Raw genomic sequence first — 25507 nt, 5'->3', positions numbered from 1 at the left:
CCCACCACCGCAGTGTCCCCCTGGCTGTCACAGCCGCACGGAGTCCCCGCTGCTCCAGCCCTGGGCTGCCGGGTGTACTGCTGGGCCTGGCGCTCACAGCTAATTCCTTAACTCTGACTGTAGCTGCTTTTAAACCCCGGGCCATGCCTGCCTCTGGAATTCCTTGCGGCCACCTCCCCCAGCCCATGCTGCCACCCCACCCCCTTCCACCAAGACCCCCTCCCAGCACCTCCGCTGCCCCTCCTCTTGCTCCTACATTCCCTGAGTTTCTTATCTGAGGAGTCCAGCCAGCAGGCCAGCCGGGCGGCCCTCCCACCCAGTGGCTGATGGAAGCCAGAGCCTGCCTGCCTCTCCTGAGCCCGCCTCCAGCTCAGGAAAGCCTCTCACCCCGACCCACCCAGCTGGCTCCCTGCGCCTCACCAGGGGCAGTGCCCTATTCTGTCTCCGTCTGTCCAGGGTGGCACCTTTCTTCAGGCGTTTGCGCCAATCTGGTCTAATCCCTCCCTCCTGTGAGACAGGTGTTTATCCAGCCATTCATCCTGCATACCTACTGCGTGCCTACTGTGTGCCTACTGCGTGCCCACTGCGTGCCCACTGCATGCCTACTGTGTGCCTACTGCGTGCCTACTGCGTGCCCACTGCGTGGGGGCGCGGGAGTGTAGACGTCACCACAGTGTGGCTTATGGCATAGGACAAAAAGCCACCGGATGACTAGGGGCAACCTTGAGCCCCCTCCAGGGTAAAGGCAGCCAGGGGAGGGGAGGCAGCCTTCGCGGGAAGACACCCTGGGGCGGGGGAGCGAGGGCACAGGCGGGAAGGTCCTTTCTAGGATTGCGGCTTCGGACTTGATCGCCAGGCGATGGGGACCCACGGGGGTGCCCAGCAAGGCTCCCGAGGAGGAAAGGTTGGTCTACTGCCCCGTGTGGCCCCGGGGCGGGGGAAGGAGGTGACTGTCATCCTGGCCAGAGATGCCATCAGCTCCGCCTGGAGCGGTGACAGTGGAGGCGGAAGGAGCAGCACCCACAGATGTTTCTAAAGGGGTGAGAAACCACCAGGGAGGCGGCTGGGTGCAGGTGAGGAGGTCACACGGTCTCAGCCTGGGGTGGCAGCTCTGGGAACAGCGTCCACACCCGCGATTGTGGCTCAGAGCCCTGGAGTTTGTGAGCTGGGACTCTGCCTCCCTAGGAGGAGGGTAATGGCTGGCACGTAGTAGGTGCTCAGGAAATGCTGTTGGATTTGAACTGGACAGTGTCTTCTCACCAGGCTCTTCTTCACCTCGATGGGTCTCCCCTGGCTCCCGGAGCCACAAGAGGCGCCCCTTAGCTTCTCGGCTGGGCCTTGCCGAACTCCACCCACTGCCTGCTTCACGCTGAGGTGCAGGCTCCTGTCTGAGTGGGAGCACTGATGTCACCCTACACTGCGCAGTGACACCCTGAGGTGGCTCGCCTCCTTCCGTGGTATGGAACCTCTCTCCCAGGGACCGGGTGTTTTGGTTCCACCATCGAGGGTGGAGTGCCACCCTCCATGGGGACCCAGTGGCCTCAGGGCCTCAGTTTCCCTCTTCTGTACAACGTGTTCAGGGGAAGACGTGGGGCCGGGGCTCTGCTGGCACCAGGACCTGCTCCGCTCAGGCACAGCTTCAGGAGGGCCAGGAGGGCGACCAGGCCGCACTGCCATCCTGCCACCTGAAGACAGGGGCAAGGGCAGGGGTGGGTGAACCTGTGGGAATCCCAGAAGCTGGGGGGGAGGGGGGTCTGTGCCATGTGCACTGGAGGCCTGGTTAGGCCCAGCTTGGTCATTTGACTGTATGACATGGGTCGAGTTATTTCACGCCGGAGCCTCAGTTTCCTCAGCTGGGAAATGAGAAATTCCTACTCCGAGAGGGAGACTGGCCCGGATCAAGCATCTAAAAGCGCTGTGCACGCCTGGCCGGCAGCTCCCTTTGATGGGGTCTCAAGGGACCTGGGAGGGGGGGCAGGGGCTGTAGCAACAGCTTTACTGGTCTGTCCCCTGGGAAAGCCACTCCTGATTCCCCCAGCCCCCCAATCTAGCAGCTCCTCCAGGCCAGGGGAGGCCCATTGGAGTAGCAGGGTGGGTGGGGTCCTGCGGAGGGGCTGTAGGCTTTGTCTGCTTTCATGAGAACCACAGAGGCGTCTGCGTGAACACAGCCTTTGTGGAAGGGGCAGGGAAAAGGGGGTGCCTCTGGTTGAGGCCCTGCCGAGTGGGGGAGTTCTGGGAGCATCGTGTGGCCGTGTCCGCGGGGGCGGGGCGGGGCGGGGCTGGCGCTTGGGACTGGTTTGTTCCTACCGCGCGCGTGTGGGTTTCCTGTGGGCGTGGGTGGCCTTCGGAGGAGCGGAGCGGGTCCGGCACGACCGGGATAGGACAGACCTGGGGCTTAGAGGCGGAGGCGCGGGCTTGGCCCGCAGCTCGTGGCCCCGCCCCGTCTCGCCCGCACAGCCCCGCCCTCCTCCCCGCTCCGCCCCGGCCTCACCTGCTCCGCCCCGGCCTCTGGCCCCGCCCCCGGCCTCTGGCCACGCCCCCGGCCTGGCCCCGCCCCCGGCCTGTGTTTGCGCCGGGTCCGCGCTGCCCGCGATGCTCGGGGCGCTCCACGCTGCCGCCGCTCGGAGCAATGATTAACCCGGAGGGCAGGCCGGCGCCGGGCCCGGGGCGGAGGCGTGGGGCCGGGGCGGGACCCCGGAGGGCCGCTCGGCTTCCTGCTCTCTCCCAAGTTTCCTCGTAGAGAGCGCAGCGCCGGCCGGGGCCCGCGGCGCGGGGTGGCGCGTGGCGCAGGGCGCGGCGCCGGACGCGCGTGGGCGCGGAGCGGGCCGCCGGGGTCACGATGAGGACTCTCCGCAGGTTGAAGTTCATGAGTTCGCCCAGCCTCAGTGACCTGGGCAAGAGAGAGCCGGCCGCCGCCTCCGCGGACGAGCGGGGCACCCAGCAGCGCCGGGCCTGTGCCAACGCCACCTGGAACAGGTAAGGCCGCGCCCTCCCGGCCCGCCCGTGGGCCCGGGGCCCCAGAGCCGGAGCGGGGAGCCCTGGCCGCCGTGGGCGGGAGCGGGCGAGCCCTCCGCCAGGACGGGTGCGGCGGGCACCGCGCGGTTCAGTCCGCGAGAACTCGCGGCGCCGGAGTTTGGGGCGGACGGGGAAGTTCAGCGCGACGTGTTCCTAGAGCGGAGGGAGCGGACCGCGCGCCGGCTGGCCCCGAGCGCCCGGCTCGCGGGTGGCGGGTGGGCGGGGCCGCGGGCCGCCTCCCCCCGGGGTCTTCCCCGTCCCCGCGCCGGGCTCGTGGCCACCTGGGCGGCGAGGGCAGGAAGCCTTTTCCCATTTCGCCGAAGAGCAGGAGCGGGCGGCGCGGCGGGCGGTGCTGCCGCTTCCTGTCTGCGCGGATCGCGGTGGGCGGGCGGTTTTCCCTCCCGCGGCCCCGTCCTCCCGGCTGTCGGCTGTCGGCGGGGCGGCCGGGGTGCGGCGGCTGCCGGCATTCCTGCGACCCTCCCCCAGGGCCGTCCCCGAAGGCAGGGCCATGGGGAGCCGGGCTGGGGTCCGGGAGGGGGATGGTCAGTGGGATTCCTCAGCAGCGTGTCTGCTCGCGGGCGTTTCACACACAGACGTTCCCACCGAAAGGAAAGGGGGGAGCGTGAGGCCGGGGAGGGGCTGTGGGTGCTGACCCCCCACACGCCTGGCGGCGAAGTCTTGCCAGATGCTCCTCCGGCTGCGGCCTGGGGCGGGCTCCTGAGCGTCCTGGTGGGACCTTCCTCCCCCGCCAGGCAGGGCGCTCCACCCGGACGGCCTTGTCTTCTGCCCCCTGCTTTGAGCGCTGGGAAGTTTCTGCCTCAGTTTCCCCATCTGTCCCGCATGCCGATCCCTCCATACAGGACCCACGTGGAGACAGTGAAAGAGGGAGCCTCTCTGGGGACTCTCACTGACCCAATGGCTGCGCACCGTCCTCACAGGCGTTGTCCCCTCTCCCAGAATTGGGGACACAGACACAGCACCCCCCCCCCCTCTGCTGTGGTGTCACGGGAGGAGCCAAGCAGCCTTAATTAAAACCCCAGCTCTGCCCCTTCCCTGTGGTGTGGCCTGGAGAAAGTCACTGCACCTTCCTGGTCCTCAGTTTCCTTACCCATGAAATGGGCTGCTGTAGGGATTAAACGTGAAGGTGGGTATTAACGCCCTCAGCACAGTGCCCGGCATGTAGCGGGTCCTCTGTCACTCATAACTCAGGCCCCAGCTCCTGCCGGGGTGGGCCTGCAGGGTTGGGTGGGCCTGTAGGGTTGGGGTGGGCCTGCAGGGTTGGGTGGGCCTGCAGGGTTGGGGTGGGCCTGCAGGGTTGGGGTTGGGGAGGTTCCTCGGGAATCTGCTGGTTCCTGAGCTTCGTGAGCTACACCCTTGCGGTCGGCCCTGCCTGGTGTCCCTCAGACAGAGGTGGGGGCACCCTGCGGTCAGCTCTGCGTCTCCCCTGAGAGGTCACCTGGTCCCTCTGCCACTTTTTACTTAAGGGACTTGGGAACCTCAACTCCGTCCTGTTGCTGGGCCTGGCGGGCTGCTGAGGAACGTCCCTCCCCATAGCAGCGCCCACAGGCCCAGGCAGCTACCCCCCCCCCCATCTGCACTCCTAGCGTGTGCCCGCCCCCTCATGGCCCTGGGCTCACTTTGCCACCATCACAGCCCAGGGAGGGGGACAATACACCCCCCCCCAGTTTAGAGGCACAGAGGGGGACACAGTGCCCTGGGAGACGGGCCCACATAGGACATGGCAGAGCGAGTCCTCTCTCGCCCCCAGGCAGAGGGGGGACTGAGCCAAGAAGGGAGCAGAGTGCCCCCCGGCCAGGTCCCTGAGTGACGCCGATGGGGACAGGGCCCTCTGGTCTTCGCATGGCTCCCTGCCGGGCCCACAGGACAGTAGCCACGGGCAGGACGCCTGCAGTGGGTCCTGCCTTGCTGAGTTGGCTCCTCATTTCAAGTCCAAGATGCACCCCCTTTTGTCTGTGTGACCGCATTGGTGTCCCGGGGCCACCGTCACACATCGCCACAAACTGGGTGACCGAAAACAGCAAGTTTCTTCTCGGGATTCTGGGGCCAGAGGTCCAAACCCAGGAGGACGGGCCAGAGGTCCAAACCCAGGAGGGCGGGCCCTCCCTGCCCCGCCAGCTCCAGGGGATCCGTGACTGGCGGCACAGCATCCAGGCTCCGCCTCCATTTGTGGGGCGTGGCGGGGGGGGGGGGGCCTCCAGCTCTGAGAAGGTCGTGTTCTGAGATGAGGATGGAGGGAGCTCCCCAGACCCCAACACTGGTTCCCCACACCTGCGTTTGGGGCAGAGGGTGCTAACCATTGTGATACCCTGCTCCTTGCCAGGCCTGATCTGCCCCAGTGCTAAGGTTTGGAGAGCCCAGCACCTGCCCCAGCTAGATGTTAGAGTGGAGGCGCCGAGCCAGGCAGGAGCAGGGGAGAGTGTGGGCCACGGGGTGCCGGTGACACTTGTCACTCTCCCCACAGACCCACCTCCAAGGCCTGGGGTCTGAGCCCAGGTGTGACTTGAAGCCACTGCCCAAGGGCATGTGTGAGATCGCGTCCCCCTGGGGCTGGCGACGTGGGTTTTGGCGGTGAGGGCCCGGAGGCTGGAGCTGCCCCCCTGGCCTGCACCCCCCTGGTCCTGGAGGGGGCCCTGGCCCAACCCCCACAGTGCTCCCCACCCCGATCTCAGCAATGCTGAGCAGCCACAACATCCAGACTCGGGTGGGAGGAGCTCCTTGCACCCCCGAAATAACTCCAGGTGGGACGCAGGACCCCCATCTTGCAGCTGAGGCTCAGGGAGCCCCGGGGACGCCTGCGCTTCTGCCCCAGGGGGGTCTCCGGGCGGCCGGGGAGGTGGTTGGAAGCCTCCAGGTGAGCAGTCTGGTTGAGGGGGGTGGAGGCCTTGAGGGCCTGTCGCCCCCACCTCCTCGCTCTGGGCCAGGCCCTAGATCCCGAGCCCCCTGCCCCTCCAAGGTGGCCCGCATGGAGTCAGCAGAGTGGTGACCCCCTGAGATTCCCTGGAACCTGGGAACACGTTATATTGCGAGGCAGAGGGGACTTTTCAGGTGTGGCTAAGTTAAGGCGCTTCGGGCAGGGAGGTTATCCAGGTGGGCCCAGTGTCATCGTGAAGGCCTCTGAGACACGGGATCAGAGGATCAGAGTGAGAGCAGCCGTGAGGATGTGAGCAGGAGGCTGTAGACCAGCGGTTCTCAACCTGTGGGTCGCGACCCCCTTGGCGGTCGAACGACCCTTTCACGGGGGTTGCCTAAAACCATCCTGCATATCAGATATTTACATGACGATTCATAACAGTAGCAACATGACAGTTATGAATGTAACTAATGTAACGAAAATAATTTTATGGTTGGGTCACAACATGAGGAACTGTATTTAAAGGGCCAGAAGGTTGAGAACCACTGCATGGAGGGAGGATGGAAGGGGAGGCTGTGGATGGAGGGAGGAGGTGAGCGGGAGGCTGTGGAGGGAGGGAGGATGGAAAGAGAGGCTGTGGATGGAGGGAGGAGGCGAGTGGAGGCTGTGGATGGAGGAGGAGGTGAGCGGAGGCTGTGGATGGAGGGAGGAGGCGAGCGGAGGCTGTGGATGGAGGGAGGAGGCGAGCGGAGGCTGTGGATGGAGGGAGGAGGCGAGCGGAGGCTGTGGAGGGAGGGAGGAGGCGAGCGGAGGCTGTGGAGGGAGGGAGGAGGTGAGCAGGAGGCTGTGGATGGAGGGAGGATGGAAGGGGAGGCTGTGGATGGAGGAGTGTCGGCACGAGGACTTGAGGCGCCTCTCCAGCTGGGAAAGGTCGAAACCGAAGATCCTGGCGGAGACTTCCCGGCCTTCCCTCTGCAGGGAAACAGCTCTGCCTTGTTTTCAGCCACTCGGCCACTCGGCTTGTCCTCCGTCACCACAGGCGGGACAGCCACACACTGCCCCCCCCCCTCATGCCTGGGCCTCCCCCTCCCCCTCCTGTGGCATCAGAACCTGGCTGCACAGCTCACAGCCGGTAGATGGGGAGGTGCGCCCAGGCAGCTGGGAGGAATGGGCTCGCACCTCCCCTCTGACCCTGCCGGAAGGGGCAGAGCCCAGGCGGGGGCTCACCGGGTCGGTGCCGCTGGAGAAGAGCTCCAAGCCTTTGCCTGCGTGGGGTACGCCCGCGCCCCCCCCCCCCCCCGCACCTAGCCAGGAGCCCTGGGGGCGGGGTTAAGCCAGGGGGACTGCAACCAGGGTATGAGTGACACCTGTGTGCTGAGGAGCAGGTCACCTGCCCACAGGCCACACCCCCCTTCCCAGGTGGTCAGATTGGGGCAGGATGGGGTTCCCACACCTGCCTCCCTGAGCCTTTCACCTGGGCAGGGAGAGGGGGCCGGCAGCCCCCCACTTCACTCCTCAGGGCTGGGTGTGACCCCGTGGGGTACCGATGGGGACACTGGGCTCTGTCACCCTTGGATGGAGAGGTGGGGCGGCCCTCTGGGGGCAGCAGCGTGAGGACACCGGCAGGGCCCACTCCCCCCACCGCATCCTCAGAGGCCTTGGAGGCGGGTCCAGAGCAGGGGAGGGGCCCATGGGAGGACAGGGGTCCCGGATGTACGTTGCCCTCACCCACAAGAGGCCATGCTTTGGGTGGCCCCCACCCGCTCACTCTCTGCCGGGCAGGTGGGCAACAGAGAGGCGATGCCCAGCTAGGTCCCAGCCGCTCGCAGTCCCACGCTAGCCTCCACCCAGGCCAGGGTGCCGCCGGTGCCCCCAGAACCCCACAACTAGCCCCTCCTCCCCCAGTCCTGGGCAGGCCTGTCCCACCAGCCCTGTGCCCATCCGGTGCCCAGGAAGAGGCTGGGACGCGGCCCTGTCTCGTGTCCTACGTGGGGAGGGCCAGGCCCTCTGAGGGATGGCCCAGTGAGGGCAGCCGCTGGAGGGCGGGGCCCCTGGCGGGGAGGCCGCCTGCCGGGACCAGGGCCTGCCCTCCTCTGGTTAAGGCGCCACAGCTGGGGCCTCTGGGTTTCACTTCTGTTTTGGGGGCAGGACCAGTCACGTGGGCCCTCTCACCCTCCCCACCCTTCCTCTGGGGGCTCAGCAGGGTTTGTTTACCCAACTTGGACTTGGGAGAAGCTGGAACCTCAGCCCGAGAGAAAGGGAAGGAGCGGATCCTGCCTGTCCCCCCGCCCTGACCCCCACCCCCACGTTTGGGCCGGGCTCCAGGCTGGGTGTGACAGTCCCCGCCTCACGTGCTGGTCGGAGGGAGAGACTGAGGAACCACAGAGCAGATGGCCCCAGAGCCCCTGTGGCCCTCCTCACCTGTCACAGCTGCAGGGCACCGGCCCCCCATCGCCGCCCTCAGGGGCTGTGCTGAGTCCCATTGTGTGGATGGGGACACTGAGGCACGGTGGGCGGACGTTTGGCCCAGGCGTGCGGCCAGGAAGCCCGGAGCTGGGGTTGAACCGCACCCGCTCTGAGCCAGCCTGGGTGGGGGCTGGAGGTGGGCAGTGGGGTGAGAGCTCAGGTGACCCGGTGGGCGGGGCTGCTCAGACAGGAGGGGACAGAGTGCAAGGCCAGGGCTAGTTCCTCCGGTGGCGACAGGGCTGGGTGGGGCCACCTGCACCACGCCCCCCCCCCCAACCTCCCCAGCTGCCCCCAGCAGCTGAGAGTGAGGTCCCAGGTGTCGGATTCCAGGGGCGGCTGCGCCAGGACAGCTGGCTTCCTCGTGGCCATTAGCCTCCCCCCCGCCCGGTTTTCCCTTTTTCTTAGCCTGTGGCTGGGGAGCTGGGTGCGTAGATCCTGGCCGTGGCCGAACCTGAGGCTGACTCCTGGCCAGGCCGGCGTTTCATCCTCACAGCAGCGGGGCGGGCACACGCAAGACCCGCATCTCACTGACAGGACACAGGGCAGAGGCCGCACGTCCCTGGACACTGGAATAGCAGCCTTCCCACACCAGACCCCGGAGCACCGGGTGACGAGCATCCGGGCGGGCGCCGGGCTCAGCTGGGATCAGCTGTAGAACCGGGCACGTCCCCACATCGTGCGCACAGAGCTCAGACCCTCCACCCACCAGGACGCTGGGCCTTGTCCTGCCCGCCCTGCAGGGCCTCAGCCGGAACCCGCCCGGGCCTGCTGCCTGCGGGAGGTGCAAGGGGAGAGCCGCAGCTGTCGGGCGAGCTCTGTGGCTGCCCAGAGGGGCCTTGGCCTCTCTGAGCCTCAGTCTCCTCGTCTGAAAAGTGGGCAGCCAGCCTGGTGGCTGGGAAGAGTGGGGCTGGCGAAGGCAGTCGGGGCAGCAGGAGCTTGGTGGCCTCTGCCCGCCCTGTGACGTGACCAGCACGTGTCCTGCTGACCCCTGCTCACCAAGTCATGCAGCCAGCCGATGGGAATCGGCGAAGTGCTGGGACATGAGTCTACACATAGCAGGGAGGGAGCCGGGAGGGCTTCATTGGAGCCGAGCCAAGGCTCCGATCTGCATAGCTGCTTGCCTAGTGGACGGGAGGAGAAGGCTGCCTGCGGGCAGGAGAGGCAGTGGATGCAAAGACCCAGAGGGCGGCCCCCCCACAGGCCCCGCACTCGGGATGAGAGTGTAAGGTGCCCAGGAGTTCAGGAGCGGTCACTCCCGAGGAGCCTCGAATGCCGCGCCCAGGCCTGCTGTGTCTGTGCGTGGGTGCCTGGCAGGGAAATGACGGGCGCAGCGGAGGAGGGGGAGGCCGCGGGTGCGGGTCCAGGTGAGCGAGGAGGGGCCCGGGGGCGGGGGGCGGGCGGGCAGCAGAGACCGAGCGGGCAGGAGGGCAGGATCGGTTGGATTCGGAGGGTGAGGGAGTCGGGGTGAATTTCACCACATACTTACCAGGCTGCCTCTCTGAGCCAGGCACTGGGCACAGACGTGAGCAACACTCTGTAACGGTGGAAACAAGTTACCCGAACGAATCACACATTCCGCACAGAAAGTGCGCAAAAGCTGACGGCCCCCTGTGATCTGAGGGCAGGAACCAGGGGATGGAAGGGGGGCCCAGGCACCGACAGGCCCTGTGGGCCGCGCCGGGCAGGGCTGGTGCAGATCCCGGGCCTGCCGCTCGGGGCGGGGGCAGTAGCTCGGGCTCGGGCACCTTGATGCCCCGGGTGAGGGGCAGGGGGAGGGGGGGTGCAGCTTGGATACGTTGGGGAGTGCGACCCGAGCTTGGAGGGCTCAGGAGCACGGGCAGGGAAGGGGAGTGTGGGGTACACAGGAGTCCTGGAGGGGGGACGGGCGGGGCCCGGCGCACAGGGGAGGCTGGGACACAGGATCTTGGGATTGAGGTTGGGGTGTGGACGGGTCCCACCAGGACGGTCCATCCCTGCTTCTGGCTGGACCCTCTGTTCCCCGAGCCCAGCAGGAAGGCTGCCATGGAAACGGGGCGGGGGCGGTCCCGGGGGCTGGGAGGGTCCGGGTCTGGGCACAGCGCTCCTCTCCCCTGCAGCATCCACAGCGGCGTGATCGCCGTCTTCCAGCGCAAGGGGCTGCCCGACCAGGAGCTGTTCACCCTCAACGAAGGCGTCAGGTGAGTGGCTGTGCCAGCAGGCCAGGCCCCGGTCTGTGAGGGGCAGGGAGGGCTGTGCCGGGGCAACACCCCGCCCGCCGCCCGCCCGGCCCCAGCCCGGTCCACCAGCCTCACCCAGATTCCACCCTGAGAGCTGCCCCTGGCGCTGCCTCTGGCCTCCGCCCCGCCCTCCCCAGGACATCTGCTCAGGCTCAAGATAACGCCCACGGCCCACATTCCCACATTCCCGCTGGCCGTGCGAGCGTCAGGAAAGGCATTCATTCTGTGACCCAGGAGGGACCCACCTGCCCAGCGAGGGGAGGGGCATCCCTGGTCGCCCTCCTTTCCTGTGAGCGCCAAGGAAGGAGCCCCAGGGGCCGCTTCCCGGAACCTGTCAGGCGGCTGCCATAGTGCTGGGCTGTAGTGGAGGCGGCCAAGGCTCAGAGAGGTCGAGAGACTTGCCCAGGGTCACACAGCTGCTACAGGGAGGCATGTGCCGCCTCTGTGCTGTCCCCTTCCGCCCCGTTGATCTCAAGGCGGGAATAGAGGGGTAATTGGGTCAGGGGTCCCCCCTTCCCCCCAAGCAGGACAGACAGGGCCAGGGAAGCATGAGAGCAGGTGCTTGTGGCCTCCCAGGCCCACATGTGGCCACCCAGGCGGGGGGGCGGAGGGGGGCAGAAGCCACCGGGGGTGTCGGTGGGGCTCACGCAGCCCTGTGTTCCTAACAGGCCTCTGCTTGGGGAGAGGATTTGTCGCAAGCCTGAAGAACTTGCTGTGTTTAAGCAACAGAACATAGGAAATATTTCCAAATTCCTGAGCAGAGCAGCGGCACAGGCCTCCAGCAGTGTCTACCCCCTTCCCGTCCGCGGCATACACAGCACGGGGAGGGGGGAGGGGGGCGGGAGGGGGAGGGGGCAACTGTAACACCAGAACACGTGCCCTTGTCACCAGCCCTTGGGGACTGAGTAGAGCAGGGGCTCCCTCCGGAGTGTGTGTCCGGGGTGGGGGAGGCAGCGATTACCCCTGGGCCCCAGGACCCCCTGGACAGCCCCGTGATCCTTATCCAAGAAGCAGGTGGAGGTCAGGTGACTGGGCCAGTTAGGCTGTTTGGGGCAACTTCTTCTCTTTTTTAGACAAACACAATCTTTTTATTTACCACAGTACTGCCAGGCTTAGTACAGTACGTCCTTTTAAAAATATGTATTTTTTTTATTGATTTAAGAGAAGAAGGGAGAGGGGGAGAGAGAGAGAAACATCAGTGATGAGAGAATCATTGATCAGCTGCCTCCTGCACGCCCCACACTGGGGATCCAGCCCGCAACCCGGGCCTGTGCCCTTGACCGTCACAGAACCGTGACCTCCTGGCTCACGGGTCGTGGCTCAACCTCTGAGCCACGCCCACCGGGCTGGGCAGCTTCTGTTTAGCCGATTCAAAGCCAAGTGCCGGGAACTGTCAGGGGATAGCAGGGCCTTTCTTTTGAGAGTTCGCTCTGTGCCAGCTGCGTTCCCTGCGCTTCCCATGCCTCACACTCCACAGCGCCTGAGGAATGGCCGCCTTATCATCCCATTTTACAGATGAGGAAACTGAGGCACAGAGAGGTCGTAGTTTGCTCGAGGTCAGAGGACTGGTCACTGGAGCCGGGATTAGGCCCCTGACTCCAGGGCCTGTGGGTCCTTCAGGGCTGCCCCAACCCCAGCTCTTCCCCATCGTGTGGCCACCTTAAATTAAGTGAATTGAATTGTGCGTTAAATCCATGACTGGCCATTCGCATTGATCCCACGAGAGCCTGTGCCCAGCCATCCATGGCCCCATTACCAGAGGTTTCCCCTCGATTCTCGAAGCTCATTTGTGCAATGAGGCTGCGCCCTGCCTGGAACATTCCTGCTTCTGGGCCAGGAAGGAGGGGTCCCAGGGCGCCCTCTGACCCCCACTCTCCCTCACTCTCCTTTCCCCTCTTGCCCACAGGCAGCTGCTGAAGACAGAGCTGGGGTCCTTCTTCACGGAGTACCTGCAGGTGGGTGGTCCCGCTCCCTGGTGGGTGGTTCCGCTCTCCAGGCGGGTGGTCCCACTCGCCAGGTGGGTGGTCCCGCTCCCTGGTGGGGGGTCCCGCTCGCCAGGTGGGTGGTCCCGCTCCCCGGTGGGTGGTCCTGCTCTCCTGCCCAGCTGGGATTGCTTCCTGAGCTGGCCAGGAAAGACCGGGGCTCACACACCCTCAAAGGGCACCTGGAGCATGACTCAGTTTCCCCATGTAGCCACCGCTGAGGGCTGTGAAGGTTAAACAGTAAATTCAGGTGAGGGCTTAGCACGGTGCCTGGCACGCGGCAGGACTCGGGGGCTTTGCTATTACTGGCCCGCCTGCTCCTGGGCCGTCACTGCGGGCCCCTGACGTCGTGTTTGGGTCGCCTCACAGCCCCTGTGCCCTGAGCCACGGCGGGTCAGCGTCGCCAAGGCCCCTCTGGCCCAGGCCCTGCCGCCCTCCTGGCCCCCCACCCGGGCAGCGGGCCTGCAGAGCCTCGGACACACGGGACCTGCCGGGGTCACACGGCTGTCGAGGCGTGATTCACACGCCAGGCATGCACCCGTTCAGCTGCCCAGCTCCGGGGTTTTAGTGTAGTCACAGCCCTGTGACCTTCACCACTGTCTAGTTCCAGATCATTCCCTCCCCCCTCCCCCCAAAGAAACCTCGACTTTATCATCAGCCCCAGGCCCCTCCCCCCGTAGCCCCATGTCACGGGGATGGAATCTCACACGTGCCTCTGTGTCCGCTTCCTTCGCTGAGCACAGCGGGTCCTGTGGCAGGTGTGGGCGCCTCGGTCCCTTTTACAGCCGAGTAACATCCCGTTGTGTGCACCCCGTTTGTCCACTTGCCCTGGGGGACACGGGGGCATGTGCACCTCTTGGCTGTTGTGAATGGGGCTGAGACCCCTCAGCCGGTGCCCAGGGCGCGGCCAGGACCCTGCAGGCCCTCGTGGCCGCCCTGCGTGCTCCAGCGCCCTCCCGCGCCCTCCCGTGGCCGTGGGGGTGAAGGCAGCCTGCCTGCCGGCTCAACGGAGGCTCCAGGCTCCACCTGTCTTTGGGGCTGTCCCTGCGGCCACCTCCTGTCTCGTGACGACCCCTGGTGGGTCCGTGGTCCGTGTCCTCCCAGGCGAGCTGAGGGTCCGGCTGGGCGGTGGGAGGTGGCATGTCGCTGAGCCCCTCCCCGCTGGGCCTCGGCCGCCGCCAGGAAGCCCGGGCTCCCTCAGGCGGTGACGGCGTCTCCCTGTGCCTTCCAGAACCAGCTGCTGACGACGGGCATGGTGATCCTGCGAGACAAGATCCGCTTCTACGAGGGTGAGTGGCAGCCCGGCCGGACCGTGCGCTGGGCCAGGCTGCTGGCCGGGTGGCTGCTGGGCATCGTGGCTGCCACCAGGGAGGTGGCACAGCAGGTGGGCCCGTGGGAGCCCTGGACTGCCAGCCTCGCCTGGGCCTCAGGGCTCTGGGTGGGCCACGGGGCCCTCCTGGTCGGGAGGGCTCAGAGCGACAGAGATGATGCGTCAGGGGCGGCAGGGCTGAGGCCTGACCCCGGAGGGGACCTCACTGGGGAGAGCATCTGCCCCCCAGCTTGCAGGGGCCCAGGAGGCCCGAGAGGTGTCGGGGAGAAGGCCCTGCCTCATCCCCGGCCCACAGCCGCCTGGGAACCACAGGCCTGAGGGGAAGAGGCTGGAGCAGGGCGCTGGCGCCTGTGGGGAGCAGCTGGAGGGGGCTCCCTGCCCGGCGTGCTGGGAGGGTTCTCTTTAATGCCACACCCACCCATGCGGCCTCTGGGCCATTGTTCCCATCGCCAGCTGGGGAGCAGTGCACTGATGATGGGCGGCTTGTCCCTGGCCATACAAGGAGGGGAGGTGGGATTCGAACCCCGGCCAGCCTGCTCCAGGGCACACACCTTTGCCCTCTGGAGCCCGTGAGTCCCAGCTGGCCTCTGCCCGGCTCAGGCCTCAGCAAGTAGGGAGGGTCCTGCCCGACCACCCTCCTCCAGGCCCTGAGTCTCAGCGGGGCGTGCCCAGTCCACACCCTTGGACTCCCAATGTCCCTGGGGCCACGGCCGAAGGGTGTGCCCCCTTAAGGAGAGGTCAGGCGATGGGAGAGCCCAGCTCACCCGAAGAGCCTTCGCAGGTAGCGTCTTCTGTGCCCAGGCCGGGGCTGGGTTCAGGGTCCATGCACATTCGTTGAGCACCTACTGTGCACGGGCACAGAGTACATGCTTGTTCTGTAGACACTTTCCTGACTCTGCTAACTCACTGGGTCCCCCAGCAACCTGTGCAGGAGGTACCATTGTTGTAGCCCTGAACATATGGGGAAACTGAGCCACAGTGGGGTTCAGGAACGCCCAGGCCACGCGGCTGCTGCACGGCTCCTGAGCCCACACTCCTCTCCGCTGCTCCAGATGCCTCCTCGGGTCCTCACTCTGAGCTGGCGAGAAGGGCTGTTGTTCCATTTTGCAGAGGAGGAGACTGAGGCCTGGCGGGCTGGCGGCTCTGGGTGAACTCCGAGCTGTGTGCCCCGTTCCTTCCACAGCTCCCCTGCCCCCCTCTCCGGGGCACAGCGGGTGGAGCTGCTGAGGCAGGAGCCTGAAAAGGGCCACAGGACCTCAGCTATGGGGCCGGGAGGTTCCGGGCCAGCTTCCCGGAGGAGGCAGCACGAAGCCTGCAGGCCGGGCAGTGAGGGTTTGGCACCTGGCGGAGACGCCCGCCCACGCCCCTCTCCTGACTCGGCACATTCCCGTGGAGTCTGCGCCTCCCACCAGCGCCAGCCCAGGGGAGAGGGGATCCTCGGAGAAGGGGAGCTTTGTGTGGCTGGGTGGAGTCCTGCCCACAGCGGCCGTGTCCACCAGGCCGCCCAGCAAGGAGTGCCAGACCCGTCCAAACCCCCTGGCCTCAGGGACAGGCCCGGAGCCCGTTCTCATCCAGCCAAAGACGCAGCCTTTCCTTCTGGCTCAGTGTCCCCGTCTGAGACTGAGGGGTTGGCCGGGCTCCATCCACATGCTCAGCACGTGCCAGCGCCCAGGCGGCCCTGGGGACCTGAAACGGAGGAGACCCAGGCACTGCCCAGCAGGGCCTCACAGCCATGTGGGGACACCAGATGGCAAAGTCCAGTGTGCTGCGTGTCAGGGTAAAGGGATTGGTTTCATTGGCAATCCGGGAGGGCTGCATGGAGGTGGCGGCCTTTGAGTAGAGCCTCGGAATATAGCCTGTTCCGGACGACGTCTGGCCCCCTTCAGCCCTGCAGTGGGAACAGTAACCGACCTGTCACCCTGAGAACAGCCTCGAGAGCCTCCCACGCCAGTTTGGGTCCCAGGGCGAGTTCTTCCTGGAGGCTGCTGCCTGCGCCCAGCCATGACCTTGCCCGTGGCTCTGATGGACAAGGTGGCGGCCCCTGGGACGGCCCCGGACCCTCACCACTGCTCCTGTCGCCGCCCCCATGGAGGCCTTGAATGTGGGCTCCCAAGCAGTGATCCCTGTAAATGAGAAGCCTGGAGGCCAGCCAGGAGGTGGAGGCTCCTCCCCGGGACGCGTCCCAGGCTGTTGTTTGGTGGTCTCAGCGCGATGGCTACTAGGAGTGGACTCCAGCCGCAGCCAGGATGACCCCCTCAGCAGCCAGCCCCATGGTCATCACTGTCCCTGGTAACTGCCCGAGCCGGGCTGAGACCTGAGCCGACATCCAGGCCTCAGAGTCGGCCCTCAGCAGGTGGCAAAGGAAGACTGACCTGCCCCCGGGACAGAACGGCTTGGGCCACAGCCGCTGCCTGGGCCCTGCTGAATGTCAGCAGGGACATGGCCCACCCGGTCATCGTGGCCACAGCCACACTCCCTGAGCTCCTGATCGTAGCCCCGTGCAAGTGGGACAGCTATTGCACCCATTTTACAGACGGCCACACTGAGGCTCGGGGTGCGGGGCTCCCCTGGGGCCCCGCAGCAAAGCTTCAGCTCCGTGCTGCCTGACTGTCACCCCCAGACCTCAGTCCCCAGCAGGGATCCTGGCCAGTGGGCGAGGCCTTGCTGCCCAGCCTCGGCCAGCGTGCGGCTCCGGCCGGGCCCGGGCTCCGTGTGTGACGTCTGCTTTCCATGGCCTTTCTGCTCCGGGGCCTGGAGGGTGTCCTGAGCCCGGCAGACGCTGGCCTGGCCCACGCCCTGGGCACCCCACGCCGGCCTAGCGACAGTTGCCTTCTTGCTGGCGATGGCGGGGACCTGAAGGGACCTCTGTGCTCAGGCAGAGACTCCGGGGCCACAAGCACCCGCCTGTCCTGCTGCAGATCCAGGTGGGCCCCGGGGGACGGGGACTGGCTGCTTGGCAGGGAGCCCAGGGCCAGCAGACGGCCGAGCACAGAGGCCTGACCCCCGTCACTGCCAGCCAGGCCCCCTCCCGGAGCTGGGCTCCGACACAGACCTGGGGCCTTACAGGCGGAGGGAGGGGCCCGGAGCGCGAGGAAGTGAGAAGAAAGACCAAGGCTCTTGTCTGACTCTAGTTCCCATGGAAACCTCCAGCGGTCAGACCGGAGCAGTGCAGTCTGGGAGACCTGCCCCTCCTCACCCAGAGATGCCCACCGCGCCCCTGCTGGTGCCTCGTTGGCTTCTAGGTGGGGGTCGGCTCCTCCCGCCCGGCAGCCCCTCATCCGAACTCTGCTCTTCCCAGTGGGAAGGCGAAGGGTCCGCACTTTGCATTTCCTGGGGGTCCCGGGCCAGCCTGGGGCCCTCAGCGGCCCCATCCCCCGGGGTGGGTCCCCTGAGCATGGCACCACTCCTCCTCAGGGCGCAAATGCCTGCAAAGCTGGTCCAACCGCCTGCTTCCCGCACGTCTACTTCTGTGGTCACACCCAGGATGTCGGTCAGTGCAGCAAACATCCTATATCATCTTGGATCACACCTCCTCTCCTCTCCTGCCTGGGGCGTGTTGCTGTGGTTGGAAATGGTCTCCCTGCTCCCCAGACCGCCCCCGCCCCTCTCCCCCCCCCCACCCCCCGCCAGGCAGCCTGGGTGTCAGGGACCCAGGCCCTTGAGAAGGACCTTGAACCTCTTGGAGGCTTTCTCTTCACTTGTCCAGTGAGGCGACCCCGTGCCATCGTCCTCACAACTGCTGTTCCGTGCCCTGCTTCCCTGCATGCAGTGAGGCTGGGACTCTGGGTCCCCAGGGGAGGGCCTGGCACCGTGTAGATGTGCTATAGATGGACAGACTGGTGGGAGAGTGGAGGGAGGGAAGGAGAGGCGCATGGGTGGGGGGGTTCCTCAACTGCCTGGCGGGTGGTTACCGGAATGAGGCGAGAGGAGACAAGGATGTGAGCAGAAGCTCCGGTGGGGGGAGGGGGCAGCACTGGTACAGGTCTGGCCGCTGTGTGGGCCTGGTGTGGGCAGGACCGGGGACCGGCAGCGAGTGCACACCAGCACTTCCTCTGCACCAGGCCCTGTTTAGCTCGTTTCATTCATCTTAACAAAGAAACTGAGGCACAGAACGGTTAGAGTGGACCCCGGGCCACCGAGCTGCCGAGTGCTCTGGGCCCTGCCTCAGAGGCGCCTCCGGGCCCGGGACCCAGCCTGAGCACCGCACCCTGCAGACGGGAGACGATGTCCGGTCCGACCCGACCGGGGAGGGTGTGAGTTTCTGCCGTGCCTTTCGGACGGGCAGTGACGGCTCCTGTGCCCACAGGACAGAAGCTGCTGGACTCGCTGGCGGAGACCTGGGACTTCTTCTTCAGCGACGTGCTGCCCACCCTGCAGGCCATCTTCTACCCAGTGCAGGTGAGCAGCCCGACGCCCTGGACCCCCGGCACGGTGACAGCCCGGCCTGGCCTGGGGAGGGACACCCTTCTGCCCCTCGCTGCCTTTGCGGGCTGTCTGCACCCACAGCAGGGCCAGGCATGCTGCCCCTGGCCCTCTCAACCCGCTTCCCACCCACAAGATGGAAATAAGGCAGCTCCTTCCTAAGAGCCCTACAAAGCCTGAGCAGCACATAGTAGGCCGTGCTCAGCGCACAGTAGGGGCTCTGTGTGTGACAGGTCAGTGGGCCCCTGCCCCTGTGTCTGGGGTCTCTCGTGACTGGCGGGCGTGGCGCATTCTGTGTCCGCAGGGCAAGGAGCCGTCGGTGCGCCAGCTGGCCCTGCTGCACTTCCGCAACACCATCACCCTCAGCGTGAAGCTGGAGGACGCGCTGGCCCGCGCCCACGCCCGCGTGCCCCCCGCCATCGTGCAGATGCTGCTGGTGCTACAGGTGGGCACACGGCCGGGCTCGGGTAGATGGTGTCTCAGGCCAGACCCCTAGAAGCAGCGCTGAGAGGAGGACCTAGGTCCACATGAGTCAGGGACGGGATGCTGTCAGGAGGAACCTGGGGCGGGGAGTGAGCAGGAGCAGGAACGCAGCTGGCACACTAGGGGGCGGGGTGCTAGGCAGTGCCCGGGGTTCCGGGGAAGGTCCCAGGAGTGTGACCAGGACCAACATTATCCCTCCTGGGCAGGGCGGGGCCTTCCACCTCCTCAGTCAGCTCCTGGGGCTGTGGGCCGCCTCCCCCACGCCCCACGGCAGTCCCGACACCTCTGGTGGGGGGGCTCTCATCTGAGGGGGCAGCTCTGGGGAGGGGGCAGCTGCGAGCGGCTGGCAGCCACACTCCTGGCAGCTGGGGGGTGAGTGGCCTGCTCAAGATGGGATCTGGTGGGCCACCAGCAGCCTCCACTGCAAGTCGGCCTTTCCGCCTCCCCCCGGGCCCCGTGCAGGCCTGGCAGCCGGCACTGCTGGCTCAGCTCTGTCACAGGACCAGGGCGGGCGCCGGCCAGGAAACCGCGTCCCCGCCGGGAGCCGCGGGCTTGCAGCTAACAAGGCCAGCAGCCCGGCCACCCGAGTCCGGGGGCGCTGAAGCCCCGCTCACTGTCTGGATCCCCTGCGTGGGAGTCCGGCTCACGCAGGGTCCGTGCGGTGGGCCTGCGGCCAGGCGGCCGGGAAGATCCCAGAGCACGGGGGCTGGTGACGGGGGGCTGCCGTCCCAGGCGGCTCTGCTGGCCGCTGAGGTGGCCCGGCAGCTCCGGGGGCAGCAGGCCGGCCAAGCCGGGATTTCGAGGGTGTCCGGTCAGACCTGGCCGGGACTTTGTCTCTCGAGCCGCTTTTCTCGTCGTGCGATGGAGTGAGGCCGCCCGTTGGCAGGCAGGTTCAGGGATAATGGGGAGACATTGGGTGGAAAGCCCCCAGTATGCCCCTGGGAGCAGGGGATTTAGAGCCAAGGAATAAGGTCCCACCTGGATCCCAGGAGCCCCATCCTGTGGGTGGCCAGCTGGGTGGTGCCGCCCCCTGGTGGCCACCGTGCCTCATGCCGCTTTCTGGGCTTGGCTCCCGGGCCCCCCAGGCTGTCCTTCCTGCTCCTGTGGGTGCCTCCCCAAACCACAAGGCTCTGCCGCTGCCCCGCCCCCCGCTTGGCCCACACTTTGAATGACCTTGTCCCAGTGAACTTGTCCCCACTGCTTTCAAGTTCCAGATGGATCTGAAGTCACAGCTGCTGGTCAGCATGTGTGGAGGACCTACTGTGCGCCCTGTGCTTCACCCGCAGAGCCACGGTTCCTTCTCAGGGGATCCCATGAGCCAGGGAGCAGCCCTGCCTCTGCGTGCACACAAAGCATGCAGCCCCTGGGCCCCCATTTCCTCTCTGCAACGGGAGCAGAGCGCAGACTCCAGAAACAAGCTCTGGAAATGAAATGACGAAGTTCATGAGAAGCCAGCACAGCTCGGCGGTGTCATGCTCGTTCCGGCACTGCTGCTGGGGATGGAGACAGGGCCAGGGGAGTCCGGGGCCCGTTACGTTCATCCGGGCGGCGGACGGACGGACGGACGGGCCGCCCAATGAATCCCACCCCCTCCTCGTCCAAGCACAGCTGGGCCTGTGGGGTCTGTAGTGATGTCCTTTTTCATTTCTGATCTAGTGGTTTATGTCTTTCTTTGTTAGCGTGGCTAGAGGATTATTAAATTTATTGAGCTTTTCAAAGGACTAGCTTTTGATTTTGTTGATTTTTCTCGTTTTCAGTTTCATTGATTTCTGCTCTGATTGTTACGTTTTTTTTCTTCTGCTCACTTCAGACTTCATTTGCTCTTCTTTGTGGAAGCTGGTTATTGATTTTGGGTCTTTCGCTTTTCTAATATACCCACTCAGTGCTATAAATTTCCCTCTAAACACTGTTTTTGATGCATTTCGCCAATTTGGATGTTATAACTACATTTAGTTCAAAATCTTTTAAAATATTTCCTGAGATTTCGTGTTTGACTCGGGTATGATTTACAAGTGAGTTGTTTGATCTCCATGTATTTGGGGATTTTCCCAGTCATCTTTCTGTTACTGATTCCTGGTTACATTCACAGGGATCTGAGAGCAGACGTTGTATGCTTTGTACTTTTTAAAATGTGCTAAGATGTGTTTTCTGGTCCCGAGTGGGGTCTGTTTGGCGAATGCTCCAGGGGCTGGAGAAGGATGTGTCTTCGTCCATCCTTGGAGGAGCTGGGGTACGGGCGTCAGTTACGCCCGGCGGATTGCTGGCGGCGTCGGGTCAGCTGTGTCCTGTGATTCCTGCGGCAGGACCATGTGTCTGAGAGGGGTGCAGCGTCTCCAGCTGTGAGGGCAGATTCGCGTTTCTCCCTGCACTTCCGTTAGCTTTTCCCTCCGTCGTTTGCGGCTCTGCTGTCAGGCGCGTGTGCGTGAAGGGTTGTATGGCGTCTGAGAGAACTGGCCCCTTCTTCTCCCTGTCACGTGCCTTGGTCTGGAGTCTCCCTGTCTGAAGCTCCCCCTGCTTTCTTGCCGTCTGTGGTCGCCGGCACAGCGTCCTCCCTTCCTGTTCATCCACGCGTGTCTTTGTGGTGTGAGTGTTCCCTGAGGGCAGCAGAGTGGGGTTCTCTTGCTGCCTCGGACTGTCATTGATCGTCACCCTGAGTGTATCCTGTTCCTTACGGACTGACAGCCCTGAGGAGTGATGTCATTCACTCATTCAGCCATTCACCCATCCATCCATCCATCCATCCATCCATCCATCCATCCATCCATTCATTCATATATCATTCACTCAGAAAGCACTACACGCCAGCTGAGTGCCGGCCCCTGCGGGGGTCCTGGGGACACTGAGCTTGCCCCTGGTCAGCAAGCCCCAGGCCGTCCTGTGCGCAGCCTCATTCCCCAGGCTTTGGCTCGGATGAAACCGGAGGAGGAGATGCCAGGAGGGGCCAGGAAGGCGCTGGCTGAGACCCCTCACGGGGAGCACCGAGGGGGCGGGCAGCTGTCCGGTGGATGGGCCTTGGATGTGGACCAGGCCTGGCCCACGGGGCAGCCTTTCCCGCCTGCAGCGCTCCACGGCGGGGAGTGAGGACGGGCCAGGGCAACGAGCTTGCCCCTGCAGGACGTCCAGAGCCTCCAGGGAGCCGCGATGGGGACCCTCCAAGGGGCGGACTGCAGGATGCCCAACTGCACGCGGTCACAGGGTCCTTTTCCCCCGGGCACCACGGCCGCCCAGACCCACAGCTGCTGGGGACAGAGCAGAGGGGCTCAGAGCAGGACAGAGCCTGAGGCCGCAGCTCGAGGAGCTGGGAGGAGGGCAGGGTGTTGGAGGGCTGTGAGCCGAGCCCGGGGTGAGCGGCCGAGCCTGCTGTGGGTGACCCTCCGCCCCTCCCTCTCGCAGGGCGTGCACGAGTCCCGCGGCGTGACCAAGGACTACCTGCGCCTGGAGACGCTGGTCCAGAAGGTGGTGTCGCCCTACCTGGGCACCTACGGCCTCTACTCCAGCGAGGGCTCCTTCACACACTCCTGCATCCTGGGTAGGGGTCGCCGGGGCCTTGGGCGGGCGCAGGTGACCGCTGGGCCCACCCACCTCTGCCCAGGCTCGGGCTGTGTGCCTGGCCCTGGTCACTCTGAGAGGGGTCACCTGGGGTCCCTCCTTCAAGGGCTGAGGGGGGCCAGTGGGCAGACACCATAGTGGTGTGTGACAGCTCCCCTGAGAGCCCAGCGGCGTCCTCTGTCCCCGAGGAGTCAGATCCCTGCTCAGTCCTGGGAGTCAGGAGTTGCCCGGGCAGAGGGTACAGCACGTACCCGAGCCCCAGAAATCCGGGCTCACCTGGGGAGTCCCAGGGGAGGAGTGGGGTTGGGGGTGAGGGTGCTGGCGTCCTGGGCTGCCTGGCACGACCACAGAAACCAGCTCATTGCTCCTTTAAGGGACAGCCCACGGGTTTACTCATCAATGGAAACTGAGCACCTACTGTGCGCCTGTGCCTGGTCCTGGTCCTGGGGGTTCAGTCGAGACCAAGCCCCACCCTCAGGCTCTCGTCCGCCAGGAAAGGCAGACCAATGAGTGCACAGTCCCCGGATAAGTCCCCAAGGGGTCGTGTGCCCGGGTGACCTGAAGGCTGTGGGCAGGGAGCTCAGGGAGGAGGAGCCTGACCTGGGAGGTGGAGGCGGACATCCCTGCCCCAGCGAGGGGACAGCAGTGTAAGGAACGTCCTCATCCTGCCCCCCCACCTGCCGGGCACGTCTCAGCTCCGGGAACCCCAGTGGCTGGAGGGGATCCCTGAGATTCCCAGGTTCTCTGAGGCCCTGGATGACCCGCAGGGTGAGGGCGGAGCCTGCCTCTGGTCCAGGAAGGCCTCTGAGCAGCTCCGCACACTCAGCCCTGCCGCCTGGTGGCTCTCTGTGGAACTGCGGGTCCTGAGGGAGTGGAGACCTCCCCGGCCCCCCAGGGCTCCTGGGACACGGAATAAACCCCAGCCCTGACCTCATGCCGAAGGGCCCCTGGCTACTTGCCCCGGTGTGGCACCGCCCCCCGGACATGCGGACCCCCGCGTGGGCTTGTCCCCCCGCGCCCTCCCCCGCGCACATTGAGACTCCAGCTCTGAGGACGGCTCTGATCTGCCCCGGAGGGCGCTGGTGGGAGCTGTGTGACTTTGCATGGGGGGACACGTGACAGTTGTCTTAGCCCCCAGCCCCCACCTGCTGAGCAGGTCTCCACTCCCACGCAGGACCCGCAGCTCCACAGCGCCCCTCGGAGGAGACGGGAGGCGGGAGCCCGTTGCCCTTCCCGGCCCCGGCCTCTCCCGTGCCCGGACCGTGCGCTCAGGAGCCGCTGTGGGGTCCGGAGGAGGAAAGGCCTGGGACACCCGGGTGCCGCGGTTTGCCCCGTGGCCACCCCGTCCGCCTCCCCCGGCCTCCAGCCTGACGCCTGTCCGTCCGTCTGTCCGTCCGCAGAAAAGCACCTGCTGCGCCGCTCCCGCTCCGGGGACGTCCTGGCCAAGAACCCGGTGGTGCGCTCCAAGAGCTACAACACGCCGCTGCTGAACCCCGTGGCCGAGCACGAGGCCGAGGGCGCGGCGGCCGGGGGCGCGGGCATCCGCCGACACTCCGTCTCCGAGATGACGTCCTGCCCCGACGCGCCCGGCCAGGGCCCCGCGGGGGACTGCACACCCTCCCCGGGCGCCCAGTCGGGGCCCTGCCCCAGCAGACTGTACCCCCCGTCGCAGCCCCCGGAGCCCGGGCCCGCCTGCGGCTCCCCGCCCTCCTCCAGCCCCGAGCACCTGGTGGACCAGATCCTGGAGTCCGTGGACTCGGACTCCGAAGGCATCTTCATTGACTTTGGCCGGCGCAGCGGGTCGGGCGCCTCGGAGTTCGAGGGGGGCCGGGGGCGGCAGAGCATCGTGTGAGGCCGCGTTTTTTACGGAGCCCGGTGTGTGCCTGCCTGTGTGTGTGCCTGTGTGTGTGTGTGCCTGTGTGTGTGTGCCTGCCTGTGTGTGTGTGTGTGTGTGGTTTTTACTCTGTCCCCGCCGGTCCCGGTCAGCCTCGGCCACTGCAGCATCTCCCTCTCCGTTGGAAAAACCATCGCTGCTCCCCTCCCCCGGCCCCAGTGCCACTCTGTCCTGGGGCATCTGCACCCGGGGCTTCGCCTGCCTCCTGCAGGTCACCAGGTGCACGGGCCACCCTCACATGCGTAGGACGGGCATCACCACTCACTCCACCCAGCACGCCATGCCCACACCCGCGGAGACTGCGACTGGACACTGGCCAGGCCCCAGAAGGACCCTCAGACCCACCTGCCACCTCCCCACTCCCCACAGCACACCCTGTGGGTGACTGTCCCAGACCCTGGGCGCCGCCTGCCCGCACTGGCCGTGGGCAGGACGAGGGAGGAATAAAACTTGTCAGCCCTGCTCGTGGTGGAGTGAGCTCCCTCTCACGGACACTAATCCTGGGCATCAGGCCCCACCCTCGTGACCTCGTTTAACCTTAGAGACCCCACCTCCAAATACAACTCCACGGGGGTGAGGGCTTCGGAGGAATTCGGGGGACACAGTTCACTCCATGATGCTCTGGTGGGTGATGGGCCCATTCCTCCAACAGCGAGACCCCCAGGCCCGTTCTGGAAGCCGAGGGGCACCGCGGAGGGAGCCCAGCTGGGTCACTGGAGCCTCCTACCCCCGCCCCCCCATGAAGAGGTGGCATCTAGGAAAACGGGAGCCTTCCGAGCATCCTGACTGCACCTGCTGAGTTTACATTTGGGGGTATATATGTGCACCCCAAAACGCCCTTAAACCGGGGTGCCCTCTGGAGTTTATTGATTTCTAGAGAGGAAGGGAGAGAAGAAACATGGGTGTGAGAGTGAAACACTGAGCATTTGCCTCGTGCACGCCCCCTAGTGGGGCATGTGTCCTGAGCTGGCATGGAACGGGCAACCTTTAGGGCTCTGGGTGATGCCAACCCACTGAGCCACCCCTTCCAGGGCTAACGTGCACGTACACAGGGCCAAGTGCACTGGTTTTGAATGAACACCCGGGCGAGTGTTTTAGAAGTGAACCTACTGATGTAATCATATCAAACTGGCGGTTTCCAGCCCCAGGAAGCCCCATTCATCTCCCAGTCGCCTCCTCCTAGATGGACAAAGAGACTGAATGGGGCGGCCGGAGGGACCCAGGGGTGGAGCGGAGTGTCCTCGGGGCCTTGGACAAGCTTGGCCGTCACCTGTTGTG

At 65.6% G+C, this 25507-nt stretch overlaps 1 protein-coding gene across 2 annotated transcripts; it reads left to right on the top strand.

Annotated features, from left to right (window-relative positions):
- The first annotated feature begins 2544 nt into the window (after positions 1-2544).
- Positions 2545-24691, top strand: PRR5 (proline rich 5). Of its 2 annotated transcripts, none has more exons than XM_059681408.1 (8): positions 2545-2976; positions 10450-10530; positions 12476-12524; positions 13783-13840; positions 18193-18279; positions 18608-18748; positions 22180-22315; positions 23736-24691. In XM_059681408.1, the coding sequence occupies exons 1-8, from the start codon at positions 2840-2842 to the stop codon at positions 24115-24117; spliced, it is 1071 nt and encodes a 356-aa protein (XP_059537391.1). In that variant the 5' UTR covers positions 2545-2839; the 3' UTR covers positions 24118-24691. The 2 variants fall into 2 exon arrangements, with proteins under 2 accessions (XP_059537391.1, XP_059537390.1); XM_059681407.1 differs by having other exon boundaries at positions 2546-2976; positions 18188-18279.
- The last annotated feature ends 816 nt before the right edge of the window (positions 24692-25507 follow it).

The sequence above is a fragment of the Myotis daubentonii genome, chromosome 2, assembly GCF_963259705.1.
Source record: "Myotis daubentonii chromosome 2, mMyoDau2.1, whole genome shotgun sequence".
NCBI classification, from domain to species: Eukaryota; Metazoa; Chordata; class Mammalia; order Chiroptera; family Vespertilionidae; genus Myotis; species Myotis daubentonii.
This window is presented reverse-complemented; position numbering and strand designations above follow the sequence as displayed.